Here is a 15,472-nt window from a genome sequence, read left to right on the forward strand (position 1 = left end):
CTCCCGCACGCCTGGCACCCCCCCCTCCACAGTGGGCGGCGACCCGGCGGCTCGGATCGGATTCACACAGCCAGCACTGCAGTGAGAGAGAGTGAGTGAGCCAGGTAGGGGCAGAGAGCTGCGAGTGCGAGCACGCCCCCCCCCGATGTTGCGCCCGGTGTGGCCGGCCCCCCTGCACCCCCCACGCTACGCCACTGAACTGCACACTTAAAGAACAACAACACCCAAACAACAACAACCTTGGGCCATAGTTTGGCAGTAGAGCACATGCATTGCTCGCAGAAGGTCCTGGGTCCAATTTTTGGTGGACCCCGCACTGCTCATGCATGCAAGCTCTGTGCTGTCCGCACAACTTCATCCTCACCAGACACTGCTGCCTGGTATTACTTTCCCATTTAATCCGGATTTATGTTTCCGCGGAAAATCCGATTAAGTAGGAAAACCCCCGGCAGATACAGTAAATCCAGATTAAAGCAGGTGTCCAGTGGGGGCGGGGAGGACATTGAGTGGCATTTTGATGAGGACATCATGTGGACACTGTGGAAAACTTGCAAGGCAATAAGCTGCCACGTGGAAGTGTCCCTGGTTGGGCTGCGAAAGGCCTGCCTGAAATCCTGCAAAGCTGCCGACTAGCAGACAGTACTAAATTAAATGGATGAGGGATAGGCAACTTGGCATCCCGCTCCTATCAGTCCAGGCCAGCTTGGCCAATAGTCAGAGATTATGGCAGCTGCAGTCTAAAACAGCTGGAAATTGCCAGATTGGCTAGTCCTGAAATGGTCCAATGGTATATGACTTTGTATAAACACAGTATATCCTACACAGAGCAGCGGTTCCCAGCCTTTTCTACCTATGAATCATAGAATTGTAGAGTTAGAAGGGATCCCAATGGACATCTAGTCCAATTCCCTGCAACCCAGGAATCTCAACCTGTGGTCTCCCATCCAATTTGAAATAACACCAGACCCTGCTTAGCTTTGAAAATGTGCTAGCAGTTTTATTGCTGCACCACTAGGAGGCTATGGACCACTTGAAGATTGCCAAGGGTCTTGGCAGACCTCTTAATCATAATGCAAGGGTATCCAAACTTTTTCCAAAGACGACCAGATTTGATGAAGTGAAGGGTCGCGAGGGCCAACCAAAGTTGTTGACCTTTTTTTAACCCAAAGTTGTTGAGGGTTTTTTTTTAAGGATTTTACCCCCCAAAATAAACTGCCACTGGAGCCAGATTAGGCCACCAAAATGGACATGCCTGTAACTTAATGGGTTTTCTGTCTGTTGTAGCAATTGTAATGGGATGTGCTAGATGCCGTATGCATTTTTATTGCTTCTCTTATTTCCTGCGTATTTCCTGCACAGTAAAGGACAGTATAACAAATGAAAGAAGCCAATAAAAATCACAATTAAAAATCAACATGAATATTTTATGTGATGGGTGTGCCGTCTCCCGTCTTCCAGCACGAGAACCACAGGCATCTCTCAGAGCACCTGAACGAAGCTCACAGACCACCACTCACCAGCTGATAAAGGGCAAGCTCATTCCCACTAGGCGCTGCTTTTCTGCCAGCACATGCAGGAAGCATAGCTGTCAACCTTCCCTTTTTTGGCGGGAAATTCCCTTATTCCAGCGCCGTTTCCTGTTGCTTCCCGCTACTATCCCGGATTGTTAGATACCCTGTAGACTGTTCCTGGGACAGGTGAGGCTGCTGATCCCTTATTTTCAAGACTGCTGATCCCTTATTTTCAAATCTGAAAGTTGACAGCTATGCCAGGAAGTGCATCAGCAAAGTAGACTCCCCCCCCCCCACCTTGTGGGTCAGCTTTGATCTTCAGAACTTCTGCAGGGTCAATTTGGCCAATGAATCATCATGATGTCAGATGACTGACAGGTGGGCGGCTCCCCTCGCCTGTCAAAGTGGGCCTGAGGGTTGCATTACACCAGCAGGCCAATAATGTTTCCCACTACAGTGAGGAGGAGGTGAGCCCCCTTAAGAGAGTAGGGACAGGTCATAAGCCCCCCCCCCCCGAATCTTGGGCTGGCATTAGTAATTTATAGCAGAATCCTATGACTGTTAACTCAGAAGTTAGAACCACTGTGTTCAATGGGGCTTTCAATATGTTTGCGTGCATGAGTGCTGCTGCATGCAAGGGCCTTGCACGCACTTTTTTGACATCCCCTTCCCCAAGTACGAAGGGACACGGGTGGCGCTGTGGGTTAAACCACAAAACCTAGGACTAGCTGATCAGAAGGTCGGTGGTTCAAATCCCCGCGACGGGGTGAGCTCCCGTGGTTCGGTCCCTGCTCCTGCCAACTTAGCAGTTCGAAAGCATGTCAAAGTGCAAGTAGATAAATAGGTATCACTCCAGCGGGAAGGGAAACGGTGTTTCCATGTGCTGCTCTGGCCACATGACCCGGAAGCTGTATGCCGGCTCCCATGGCCAATAAAGCGAGATGAGCGCCGCAACCCCAGAGTCGTCCGCGACTGGACCTAATGGTCAGGGGTCCCTTTACCTTTACCTCCCCAAGTATGCACACCAGCATGCTATAAAGACAAACAGAAAAGATTAAAAACCTCCGCTTGAAACAAAGTGCATGCAGGGTTGTAACTTTGCCGTCTTATACATATCTACTCATTTAACAGTTTTTATCTGTTTTTCAATATCTTAGACATAAATTGCCTTGAGACGGTGGTTTAGAAGGCAATTAAGAAGTCTAATAATAGTATGCTAGAGTAAATCCCACCGGGGATTGTTCCCAGATAAGTAGGTACGGGATTGAATGGCAGCCCTAAAAACCTACATTCTAAACTGGATCTCTTGTATCTTCTCGGAAGAAAGGCACGCCGTGTTCAGCAGTGATTATTCCTGCTGGGTGCTGCAGTAAGAGGGTAGGTAGGCGTGTAACCCATGCTGTTACCTTCAGAAACCTGCTTTTCTGAGAAAGAAGCCAGTTTGGAGGAGGAGACAGAAGGGCACCACAGGAGTTTAGAGGAGGCCTGGATGCTTGTTTTAAGCCTGCTTTCGAGAGTTAACAGGTGTCTCCAGGTCCCTTATCTACCACCAGACATTGTTGTGGTGAATGCCTGAAAAGAACAATGAGCTTTATCCCCACCCCTCTTGCTGAAACAAGCTCCCCTCTCCACTTTCCCCCAGAACGAGAAGAGGCATGAAAAGAGCAGAGCAGAAATTGGCTGCATGCAGGCAGAGTCTCCAATTGCTTTGGAATAGCCCTGGGGAGGCAGGGACTTAGGCAGCAGACCTTCAGACAAGTTGCTGTGCTCATTAGGCCTGACAATCCTGTGCAGATTGCGTTTTTGCTAATAAAGAGTTAACTCCAGCTTGCCCAGTGTGATTTACTGCTGGCTCACTCCCGACATTGATGTCTATTTAGTGAGCCATCATATTTTACACTCATAGATGTTTAGTTTATACATTATTTGTTGCTTAGGTTTTCTTCATTTGATGCACTAGTGTGGCACCCATAGCATGGACTGGTGTTTAGTGCGGCAATACCTATACTTCGGAATTCCCTGCCTATTGATATCAAGCAGGCTCCTTCGCTGTGTTCTTTTCAGTGTCTGCTAAAAACATTTTTGTTTACCTGTTTTAGTATTTTAACTTGTTTTATTTTTAAAACGATTGCCATGATTTTAACATTGATTTTATTGTTTTTAACTTCTTTGCAAACAGCTTCAAGGTGGTTGTTGTTTTCAAAAATTCAAGCAAAAACAAACAAACAAACAAACAGTGCAACCCTGGATGGGAAGGTCCCCTGTCCGTATCAGACTGAACCTGCCTGGAAACTGGGGAATAGTGGTTTGCAAGAGGTTGGCAGCATTTAAAACTGCACAGCCTTCACGCAAGGCAATAATAATAATAATAATAATAATAATTTATTTTTTGTACTCCGCCCATCTGGCTGGGTCTCCCCAGTCACTCTGGGCGTCTTCCAACAAAGATTAAAAATACATTAAACGATGTATTAAACGATGTCCGGGGGAAAAACAGCTTTGGAGCGGGTGGGAAACTGCTATCCTAAGCCCGACAGAGATACCTGCTGCCTAAGCAGCGGTGGGAAAAAACCCGCTTTGCTTCTTGAGCCTGAAATAGAATCCTCGCTCCATTCGAACCCTCCCACCCCGAGGTGGGCGGAGCCTAGCCTCGCTTTCGTCCCAAGATGGCGGCGCCATTGAAAAAGCCCTATGCGAGCGGCCCTTTCCCCCCCCGTGACGTCACGACGTCCCATGAGAGGAAAAGGGGCGGAGCCTTTGCAGCCGAGCCTCGTTCCGGTGTCAAGATGGCGCCGGGGCTGGGATCGCCCTATGCGCTTGCCTCGGGGCGGCGCGCGGGGCTCGGCAGAGGAGGAGCCGCCGCCGCAGTAGCCTCCTGTCCGGAACGCGGCGGGCGGGGGGAGCGTTGCCATGGCAGCGAAGAGTAGGTGTCACACCGGGCCACTTCCTGGTTGGAGGCCAACGTCCCGGGCACTCAGCTGTGGCGGTTGGGGGGGGGCGGGGGAGGAGGCGGCAACGGCGGCGGCGGCACGAGGCCCCGGAAGGAGCGCTGAGGTAAATTGAAGGGAGGAGGGAGCGGAGGCTGGGCTTGTGGGGAGGGGGCGCCCGGCCCTTCGTGGACCCCCCTCGGCTGTGGCGGGGGCCCTCCATGCTGAGGGCGAGAGGAGAGCCAGGCCTCGAGGCCTTCCCTGAGGGAAAGGTGGGCTGTTCCATTCTCCCCCAGAGGGGTGGGCGGGCCGGGAGCGTGGCTCACTCCAAATCCACCTCTGCGCGTGTGGTGGGTTTTCCCGTGGAGCTGAGGGCGTGTTGGATTAGTGTGGGGGGGGCGTCTCTTCCTGGACTTTCCCCCTTCTGCTCCTCTGGGGCCCTTTGCAGCTCGAGGGGACAAAGGGGAAGCTCCCCCCTCCCACTTCCATTCATGGTGGGTCGCATCTGGGATGGTGGGGGGAAGTCATGGGGGGGGGGAGCGAAATGCCAGGGCTTTTCCTTTGTATGGGAAGCATGGGGGTGGGTAGTAGGAAGCCACCAGACACCCCAGTTTCGACTCTTTTGGAGGAGGATGCTGGGTTGGGGGGGGCAGGAAGGAGGAGTTTTCCTCGGGGGGGGGGGAGCTAGAGGGTGTGGGGAGGTTTCTTCGTGCATTAAGGTAAGGGGCGTGTGTTTTTAGGGGAGGGGGAAATAACTGCAGACACAGCAGAGCGAAGGTGGTTTGGAGGTGGTGTGGGAGCAGGAGAGGAAAAGAAGGATTTTTGCCCCTGGATCCTGTGCATTATTTGCTCAGAAGTAAGTCTTGCTGTTTCCAATGTGTGTGTTTTAACTTCTAAGTAAGCATGCCTAGCATTGTAGACTGCAAAAGGATTGCTGCGGAAGTTCTGAAAAGTAGAGAGGATCTGAATGGTTCTTGGGAGTCTGTGAGCCTTTGATGTGGGGATCTGAAGCTTATGGTGGATTACATATAGGGACTCTTAATTTATTCCGTATGTGTGTATACGTTTTTTAATGCCCGCAGTTCAGTAAGACTTTTTGCCATCTCTGACAACAAGCAATACCGCAATTAAAAGCAGAAACTTGAAATGTTTGCCCCTTTTGGTGATATAAAACTTTCGGGAAGGAAAGAAGTTTCCCATAATTTGTGCCTCTGTTGTAAAAGCCTTGGACCTCTGTGCCATGTATTGATACGGGGTTTGGATAGTGGAGAGTCTTGTATTGGGCACAAAAGACTGAACGAATTCTGTTGGTATCTCTCTCTCTTCTTTGAGTGGGTTGATGTTAGAAAGTGTGGGTTGATGTTAGAAAGTTATCAACCTAGCAGCCTTGAGCGGGGAGTGAGGTCCATCTGCTCCAGCACATTCGTACTCTAATACAAAAGTCCTCCAAAAGCAGCTTTGCTCCCTCCACCTTGAATGGTCACTTACGGAAGCTGTGGTTGTTGAATTGTAAAGTTCCTTCCTTGATCGGGTCCTTTGGGAACTGAACCAAAACCACTGACATTTGCTGTTTGGCTGAATGGCTGGTCCAGACAGTAATTGAAGAGAGCTGCTGTATTCTATTACCGATCCCCTCAGGATTGCTTCCTTTGTTGAAAAGTTTGGAGCAGTCTCTGATACTTGGTTTATTAGAGCAACTGGACTGTCGATTTTATATTGTGTGGCGGTGGGATTGAAGTGCATTGTGTAGTGTATAGTTTAACAAAGACTCTTTCAGCCTGGTCCTGTTTTATTCAGAACTTACTGAGTTTGGTCAGAGCTTTCTGCCAAGTAAGGCTGAAATCTTCTGCATATTGTACTGAAACTGAGAACACAGTGGGAGCTGCTTTTCAGTAAACATGTGTAGGATCTGGCTGCAAGACTGTATAATATTGCAGCCTTTGTATAGTTACTTTGAATTGTTATTTAAATGATAGCTGCCCTAACCTGATGCACTTCATTTTTCTCCTTGTTGGACAATACCTGTGACCTTTTGGCAACTACGGGAAAGCTGTTTGTCAAGTGATTCTTTGATGTGTAAATTCACTGAAACTGTGAATGAGGATGAGGGTGTGTCCTGGTGAATATTTGATCTGTGCTTCTATTCCTTGCCTCACTTGTCAGTACTGCAGGAAAGGTTGTTAAATCTTAGGAAGTGATTTGCTTTTGTTGTAACTTGGAGCACTTCTTGGATGGTAATGGTGTAAAATTTAAACTGTTAAGTTGCAGGATAGCTGCTTGCCTTATTCTCTTGTGTTTTGTACACTTTGGCTGAAGACTGTTAAATTAACTCACTGCCTGCAATTTGAACTGAGGGCAACAGCAAGCTTCTCTGTTTTATAGAATTATCTCCAAATTGACAGCTCATTGGTCTGTTGATTAGGAGAATTAGGGTTTGTACACTCATGTCCCGAGGAAGTATTTTGAGACTGATACTGTGACAATAACATGTTTGTGTTTGTATCTAAAAGAAACCAGCCAGATATAATGCAAGTTGGAGTTGCGCCAAAATGGAGTAGTTGCTCAGGAAAAGGCATTGTCGGCAATTTTCTTCTTGTTATATTATGTTTGGCCAAGCATGGATTATCATACCCTGAACTCTGCTTGTGCTGCAATTTATTGAAGCGCAAACTTCCCGCAGCTTGTGTTACTGACTGCAGAAGCCATGTTCTTTTTAAAGGCCACAGACCACTATGTGCATGGAAGTAACCTTTATTTGAGTCTTAGGGGCTTGTCTCCAAGTAAACATGCATATGATCAGCTTGAAAGAGTCTGCTTTCACAATAAAAATATGTATAAAAGCAGATTGCTATCTTTTATAATCCTGAAGATAGTGCTTAAAAATGTGTGGGCAACACCTGGTGAACTCTGAGAGGTGGCTAAATTAGCAGGCTGGGTTTCAGTGTCCTGCATAGCTCTGGCCCTCTCTGTATAGCTAGTAGAGGCACCAAAATTTATACAGAGTAGTGTAAAAATATTTCCACAGGTTGCAGAATGAAGCGTTATTTTGGCCGAATTTAGTGGGTTTTTTGGTACAGTCATTCTTGCAGTGGTAGATCAAGACTTTGAAAAGCTGCTATGAACATTTATACAGTGGTACCTCAGGTTACAGACACTTCAGGTTACAGACTCCGCTAACCCAGAAATAGTACCTCGGGTTAAGAACTTTGCTTCAGAATGAGAACAGAAATCGTGTGGCGGCAGTGGGAGGCCCCATTAGCTAAAGTGGTATCTCAGGTTAAGAACAGTTTCAGGTTAAGAACGGACCTCCAGAACGAATTAAGTTCTTAACCTGAGGTACCACTGTATACTGCCCTATAACTGCAGGTCTCAGGGCGATTCACAGGATAAAATCAGAAACATAAAACCACAAAATACATTATCAAAATAAAAACAACAACCCAATAACTCCCCCCTGCACATTTCAAGAGGGCATAGGATGTCAATTAACCCAGCTAAAAGAGTTAAAACACTAAAAAACACTTTGAAACTGAGGAAATGGTAAAACGTGCATCTTGGTGACTGGACATGAGAGGCTCAGTATGGCTGGCCTTGGAGTTATTTCTTGCTAAGTGGCTTCACCCATGCTAAAATAGCACCTGTCCTCATACTAGGTGGAGTTGTAATTAGAATGGAATTTCTAATAACTATAGTAGCCAAAGCTTGCAAAGGAGCACATTTTTAGCATCGTATGATTATCTAAAAACTCTCACAACACTTATGTCTGTGTGAAAATTACAGTGCAGGAGAGACATGGTACTGTAAATGCTGATGCAGAGATCAGTTCTTGTGTGGTGTCTCTAACAAATCCTTCCAGACCTTGACTCTGGAGTGTGTGAAAGAGCAGCTTAGTTCTTGGATAACACACACCTCTCTGTCAAAGCACTTGTTGTAGGTCATTGATAGACAGTAGCAGCCAAGAGGGGAGTGTGCTGCAAGTCAAGTATGAGAGCCATTTTATACATCCGGAATTCTGTAGTGAAACCTTTATTGAATGCTACTGCTGCAGGCTGACATATGCTTGATTGTACCTTGGAAGATTTTTGGGGTGGGGGGGTTAAGTTGAAGGATTTCATCCCAGGTAGAAATGTGACATGTCAAGGAGAAGGCAAAGTTGAACCAAGAACCAGCTCCCCTGCCAAAGTGGACTCTGGTGGACTTCCTTGGCTGGCTTATGTACTTGTGCCAAGTAGCAACTGTGCAGTGATCTGGAGGAGGCAGTGAACTTCCCACCATTTTAATTTCTCATAGAATCCTGGAGCAGTGTTGTGGGCATCTTGATAATTAAAAGTCAGGCAGTTCACAGACCCAGGTGCCTGCTGTGTGGGGTGGGGACAAGGACCGGCATCAGTGGTGGGCTCTGACACCTGCTTGAGGATGCCAGGCACTAGTCCTGGCTGAGCATTTATTTCCTCAACCTGCTCGTTTAGAAAATCCAAGTAGATTTATAGATGGGAAAATATCCTTGCATGGATTAACCCACCTGCAAGCCTCACTTTTTAGGATTCTGACAAAACTTCACTACTTGATTTTGCTGAATGTATAAAATGGCCTTGGTAGGTGCTGCTGTATAGTTGCATCATGGGTTAGGCACTTGAGCCGTAGATAAACGTACCAGTCATATCTGCCACTTGTACCGTGATTTCTGCAGCTCAGTAATGTGGCTAAATTGTTGTTCTCATGTAAATCAACTATCTTTTAAGTCCATGGTGGCAGGGCATTGACTGTTTACAATAATTTTATCTTAAAGTCCTTTGTTTTTCACTGAAAATCCCCTCATCATAAAAAGAAGTGGGTGCCACTGAAGCCTCTTGGAAAAGAAATGCACACTTTGCTCTTTGTTTTGAAGGCGTTTTCTGATGCCTTTCCACAGAATTGACAGCGTTCAAGGCCACTAACGACTTAAAAGCACCATATTGCAGCAGCAGTAGTAAAACGGCAGATATGAAATGTGCACCCAATAATAAAAGTTGGCTGTAAACACCTAAGTGCCTGTATTTGCAAAACACAATGAGATCCTGGAAGTAAAATGTTGGTAAAGCTTTTGTAACGAATGCTACAGAGTGAGAAGTTCAAAGGCTGGTGGAACAGAATGTGTGGAGTAGAATTTTCGTAGGTGCTGCCTGACTTTGCTTGGAATTTACAGATTTAATCTCATGTGGAGACAAGGTCCAGAGCAGATATGCCTCCTCCCACTCCTATTAATCAGTGTGCATGCAAAGGTACACTGTTAGTTGTTTGATTGCTGCCAGTTAAAAAAGAAATTCACCTCACCTGTGTGGAATATCTGGACATGTAACATGGCCCCTAGAAGACCCCCGGTTCTAGCTCTGATTCACACATTACACTGGGTACAAGTGAGAAGCATAGATTCTACTTCCTCATACAATGACTTTCCCCCTCCAACCTCTTCTTTGTCTTTCAGGAAAGCTCTGAATGTCTGCCACAGAAACACAGGATTTTGCTGGGGGCCAAAACATTTTGCTGCCTGAGGTAGAACAGCAAATGGTGCTTCCCTCCTCAAGTCCATGTTCACAGTACCCAAGGTTGGCTCAGTTGTTTTGGCCCCTGGGTCAGAAAATGCAGAATTCAGTAACTAACAATTCCTTCCTTTTCATGGCACTCAGAACCAGCTGCTTGAGGCAGACACCTCAGTCTTCCTAATGGTAGGGCTGGCCCAGGTGTTGCATGAGGTAAAAAAATGATGTGTGGTGTGTAACTTGCATGTTACATGTTAGCTGCAGGTGCATGCTGAACTTTGTATGTTGTTGTGAGAAGCATCCCTTAGGAAGCACCTAAGTAACAGTGTTTCTTCTTTGAGCCAATTATATAATAATTGTAATTAGCCATAGTAAATAGTTCAGAGAAGTGAAAGTTGCCTTCAGAGGATAACATAGTCGAGTCAAAAGATCACCATTATAATCAAGTGCATCATTTAAAACATTTTATATTTGATTAGGCAGTGTGTTGTGTTGCAGGAGCTTAGTAAGGAGTTGTTTCGCTTAGGGAATTGACAAAATTGATAGTTTTCACGATTTCTTCCAACTTCCACATGAAATCTTTTGTTTCACGTACAGCAGATGTGATAGCCCTAGCCGAAAAATGACCAGAGTTGATGATTTGTATTCTCCAGACAGTGATTCAAGAGTGCTATGTATATTTTGCTGCATAAACTGGCCCATTCATGCATAGTCAATTTCCATAATGAGCTGGGCACCATCTAGTGATTGCTGCTTCACCGTTAACAGACTGAGTATAGGTGTTGCATGCAAAATACATGTATTTATGGGTGGTATATAAAATACAGTGATGTTGTGGGAGTACCTGTTAGGGGGAGCACCGTGCTCTTGACTTTGGAACATCGCTTGGGGCTCAGAATGGGGCAAGGCATTCTTACAGTCTCATCCCTGGTCTCTGCTTCTAGGCACCCGGCTGAGCTCCAGAGAAATCCTCTTTTGCTTTACCACCTCACCCCAGATGACACCAGCTTCCTGCTGTCCCCACAGATCCCTCATGACTACCCTATTCTGTGAGGCTTGGATTTTTTTTTAAAAAAAGCATATAAATGAAATCATAAAGAATATGCTATATTGCCAACTCATTTAAAATATGGCAGTGTACAATAAAACAATCAAAACGTGAAATGCAGAACAGATGACCAACAATGGATCAAATTAATTCTCTAAAAATGCTTGGTGAAAGAGACATTTTTAGCAGGTGGTAAAATATCAGTGTTGTGGGTGCCTGTCCAGTTACCTGGGAACAGGGGCCACACTCCTTTATATTCCCCTTCAGTGGGAGGGGCTGCATTCTCATTTTCATGATTATTATCCATAGTCACCACTACAAAGAAAGACTTTTTGTGTCCTGTTTAAAAGCTTTGGTGTCTGAAATATTCTTCTACAATCTTCTGTTCTAGAGAATTAAAATCCCTTTCCCTTTTCCTTGTAGCCATTTTGGTGGGTGGTGAGGGAATGCAAGCTGCTTAAAAAGCTGAACAGATTTTTCATCTACAGTTTGGGTAGGACCCAATGTTAATGTTACAAGAAATGAGCTTTTGTGGGTTCCTTCCAACTACAATTCTACGAGTTAACTGGTTCCATCTTTTTCTCCCTAGCTTCAGCGGTGGGGCCACCTCTGAAAAACCGATGGCAGAATTTTCATATTGCAGCTTGGGCATGCTATTCTTGTGAACAAAACAGTGGGGAAATATTCTACCCTATTTTGATAAAATATGGTGGGCTATTGGCAAGGGAGAGAAATATTTTTTTCAGGGTGTGAGAATACCATCGTGTTGGTGCTCTCTTTCCTAAGCAAGAAAACAAAAGAGGGAAGTGTACTGAAAGTGCTCTGAAAAGTTGGTTTCATAAAAAGTTTTCCTTCATCAAAGGCAATCTAAAACACTTACAAAAAGATACAAATATACTAACAGCTCTTTAAAACCTTTTAAAACGACTTAACAAATGAAGAACAACCAGTTAAGCCGTCCTTTTCTATCTTTAAACTCAGATCTATAAAACAGAAAGCTGTCGCTAGTATAAATCAAACTAATCGTCATGACAAAGTCTTACTGTGAGCCCACTTATATATGGGGAGTTACAAATAGACTTTTACAGAAAGTGCAAATAACAGGGAAGGGGAAGCTTTTAAGTTGTTACAAATTATTATTGCCTTCAAATGCAATTGGCATGAGCAACAGCGGGGGGGGGGGGGCATTTTGAGAACCCCTTTCTCCTTTCTTTTATTGCATTCATTGTTTGGCTTCCCCTGTTTCGGTTTTTGCGTGAATTTCTCCTATGACAGTAGCAGTTCCTTTGATAGGTTTTGCAACTGATTAACCAGCAAGCTGCCTTTGTAGAAAAATCCGGAGGCTTTCCAGCTTTCTTTCTTGGATTTACTCTGGATCTGCAACTGGATCTGCAAATGTTATGTTCAGTCACATTTTAAGGAAGTTGGATAATTACTTTCTCTCTCATCTTATCCTGCCTAAGCCTTAAGGAATCAGAGAAGAGAGGCACTGCATGGAATTAGCTCACTAGATTTGCACAGATGGCGGTATTGTGGTCAGTTTGTAGAAAAATGCCAAGTTACTGAATATTTCTTACAGCAGCAATTCAAAAATGGAAATACTGGGCATACAATAAGCCCACAATTTATGCAGGGTTTTATGTTTGGGAGTAGCACCTAAAGCCAAAATTGCATATAGCCAAAACACATTGGGTTCAGTGCTGGGTGGGATAGCCAATGTCATTTTTCACAGAACCCCACCCCCTTTATATTTTATTTTTTTGCCGTGCACTTAAAGCTGAATGCACACAAGTTAAATGTGCAAACGTTGTGGGCTTACTGTACTATTGAGTTGCCATTTAAGATGGCACTCATACTATGAGTAAGGAAGAGTTATTTTCTTTTGTCTGTGTGACAATATGTGTGTATAGATGTGGGGAGTAAAGTGAATTGGGGCTGCTCAGCCTGCAATGGCCATGGGTTGATTTTGAGCTGGCTGCTTCTCCTTTCTCTGTGTTGGAACTATGAGGGATAGTGTATAGGACAGGGGTCAGCAAACCTTTTCAGGAGGGGGCCAGTCCACTGTCCCTCAGACCTTGTGGGGGGGCAGGACCCCCCGCCCGAAAGGACCCCCCGCTGCCACTCAAGCCAACACCACCTCGTCTTCGACGGCGTCGTTGTTGTCCTCTGCCTCGACCAGGTGTCCGCGGGGCGCAGAGCCCATGCCTCTGGCCTGGGCAGCAGAGGCAGCCTCCTTGCCGCCGCCGCCGCTTCCTCCCGCTCAGCTTTTGGTCATACGTGGCTGCCCAGAGCTTCCTGCAGCCAGTCCAAAGCCGCGCCAGTGTTGCCACCCACCCTGAGGTGCCCACAGCTTTGGATTGGCTGCAGGAGCTTCCTGCAGCCAATCCGAAGCTGTGCCAGTGTTGCGGAAGTCAGTCCCCGTGCGGCGAGGCCTCCGCACCACACTGGTTTAGCGCGTGGACTGACAAAGTGGGCATCAGGGTCATGGGCTGGATTTACGAGCCCGGTGGTCCGCATCTGGCCCCCAGGCTGTAGTTTGCCAACCCCTGGTATAGGACATACTTGTTGACAGAAAACGGTGTGGGGGGCAGGGAGAGAACCATTTCAGTTAATTTCTCCATTGTAGGAGGAGTTTGTCGATGATTTTTTCAGGACTTGCCATTAGCACTGCAGTAGCACAACTCCCCTCTCTTCTTTAGCAAGTGACATCAGCAGCAACTGTTCTTTTCAACTTGACCATCGTTGTACATCCTCGGCAAAGCCCCAGGCCTAGTGTACCTGTGATGAAAAATGAGGAAGGATGTAAGGAGAAAAATCTGACTTAGGTCTACTATAGGCATTATTTTTTAATCAATGGTAATCATGTTCCTCATTTAAGCTTTGCCTTCATCTTTCTCATGTCAAGTCATAAGCACAAGGCACACTGCCTATCCCGGAAGTAAACACTGCAGTCAGTGAACTAACGATCTCTCTTACTGAAAGAGATAAATACAATTGCAGCTGGGAACTCTTCCGGGGTTTAATTGGTGAACATGAAGGCACATGTCTGGCTATGGATTATTAACAAAGATTGGATTGTTAACAGATGACTGGAGAATGAGCATACCTTAAGGTAAAGGTACCCCTGCCCGTACGGGCCAGTCTTGACAGACTCTAGGGTTGTGCGCCCATCTCACTCAAGTGGCCGGGGGCCAGCGCTGTCCAGAGACACTTCTGGGTCACGTGGCCAGCGTGACATCGCTGCTCTGGCGAGCCAGAGCCGCACACGGAAACGCTGTTTACCTTCCCGCTAGTAAGCGGTCCCTATTTATCTACTTGCACCCAGGGGTGCTTTCGAACTGTTAGGTTGGCAGGCGCTGGAACCGAACAACGGGCATACCTTACTTACCTGTTAAAGTCTCATGAAGCTCTGCATATTGCTTTTGATGGTTGTGCCACATAAACATTTACATAAACAATTATTAGGCTAACCTGCTTTGGGTGAATGTGGATGCAGGCCTGTAGCTGGAAATCTTGTTTGTGGGGGAGGGTAAATGGCAAAGGGGAGTTGCAAGTCAGTACAGTACAGCAACAGCCTCAGTACAGGTAGACATCTCATAACTAATTTTAATAAAACAAAACTTATAAGAAGTGCGTGTCAGTCAATCATTCTTTGCACTTACTGGTTAGAATATGGAGTAAGAGCTGGTTTTCTTCTTCCTGAAGCATAAAAGAGGATGTGACTTCTGACGAGAGAAATCTGCAGCTTACTTCAAGGAGGGACTAATCCTGTGAGAAAAGGATTGTGAGCTAGTTGCTTAGCCACAGGATGGTTCCTGTAAATAAATGGTTTGTGTCATTATTTATTTTGGACACTTTTGTGCCATTTTTAAGGTGACCACACCATAAAGTGATTTACACAAAACAACAGTAAATTATGATTATTCCCTTCCTCCCTCCTCCCCCCTCTCTCTGAAGACTCTTTTAGAGATGTGCTTATTGTGCTTAGACTTACTGTTAGCGTGTTTTTACTCCCTGTCAATAAAGCAGTTCTAAAAATATGTTGAGTATAAAGATGGATTCCTATGGGAGCGATAATAACTTGAGAACTAGCTCCTTCCTGCCCCCATAGGTCTTGAGAATCTGCTGCAAGAGTTAGATTTGCTGATAAAAGTAGTAAATGTAATAGCATGAATATATTCTGTCACTAATAATACCTTTCTTGTTTTCCCTCCCTTTGCCTAGGACATGTATACCTCTGCGAGATCTTCTTGGACAAGATACCTTAGTTTAAGACCTGTTTGGGACCATATGCAAAGAGGCTACCAGTCATGAGTAAGTAAATGTTCTCCAGAGCCCAGAATTTCAAACAGCATTTTAAGTCTTTAGCTTTTAAGAGCAAATTTCTGCCTCTACTATAGTGAATGTAAGTGCCTCTGTCACAGCAATCAGTAAGTGAAGCTTGGCTGTTTTTGACTACCCCCTGTT

The 15,472-nt window shown here is 45.7% G+C and overlaps 1 protein-coding gene across 5 annotated transcripts in view; it reads left to right on the top strand.

The window, feature by feature from the left end:
• Positions 1-4,283: 4,283 nt before the first annotated feature.
• The window catches only part of USP6NL (USP6 N-terminal like), a 135,715-nt gene continuing 124,526 nt past the window's right edge, over positions 4,284-15,472 (top strand). The window contains exons 1-2 of one of the 5 annotated variants that reach the window (XM_083401928.1): positions 4,284-4,565; positions 15,230-15,319. In XM_083401928.1, coding sequence (XP_083258054.1) covers positions 15,316-15,319 — 4 coding nt within the window. In that variant the 5' untranslated portion in view covers positions 4,284-4,565; positions 15,230-15,315. Of the gene's footprint in view, positions 4,711-5,151; positions 5,295-10,906; positions 11,007-15,229; positions 15,320-15,472 lie in introns of those variants that run through there. The other 4 variants (XM_083401931.1, XM_083401929.1, XM_083401930.1 and 1 more) reach the window with 4 other exon arrangements.

Source organism: Podarcis tiliguerta (genome assembly GCF_965153285.1).
Source record: "Podarcis tiliguerta genome assembly, chromosome: 10".
Lineage (NCBI taxonomy): Eukaryota > Metazoa > Chordata > Lepidosauria > Squamata > Lacertidae > Podarcis > Podarcis tiliguerta.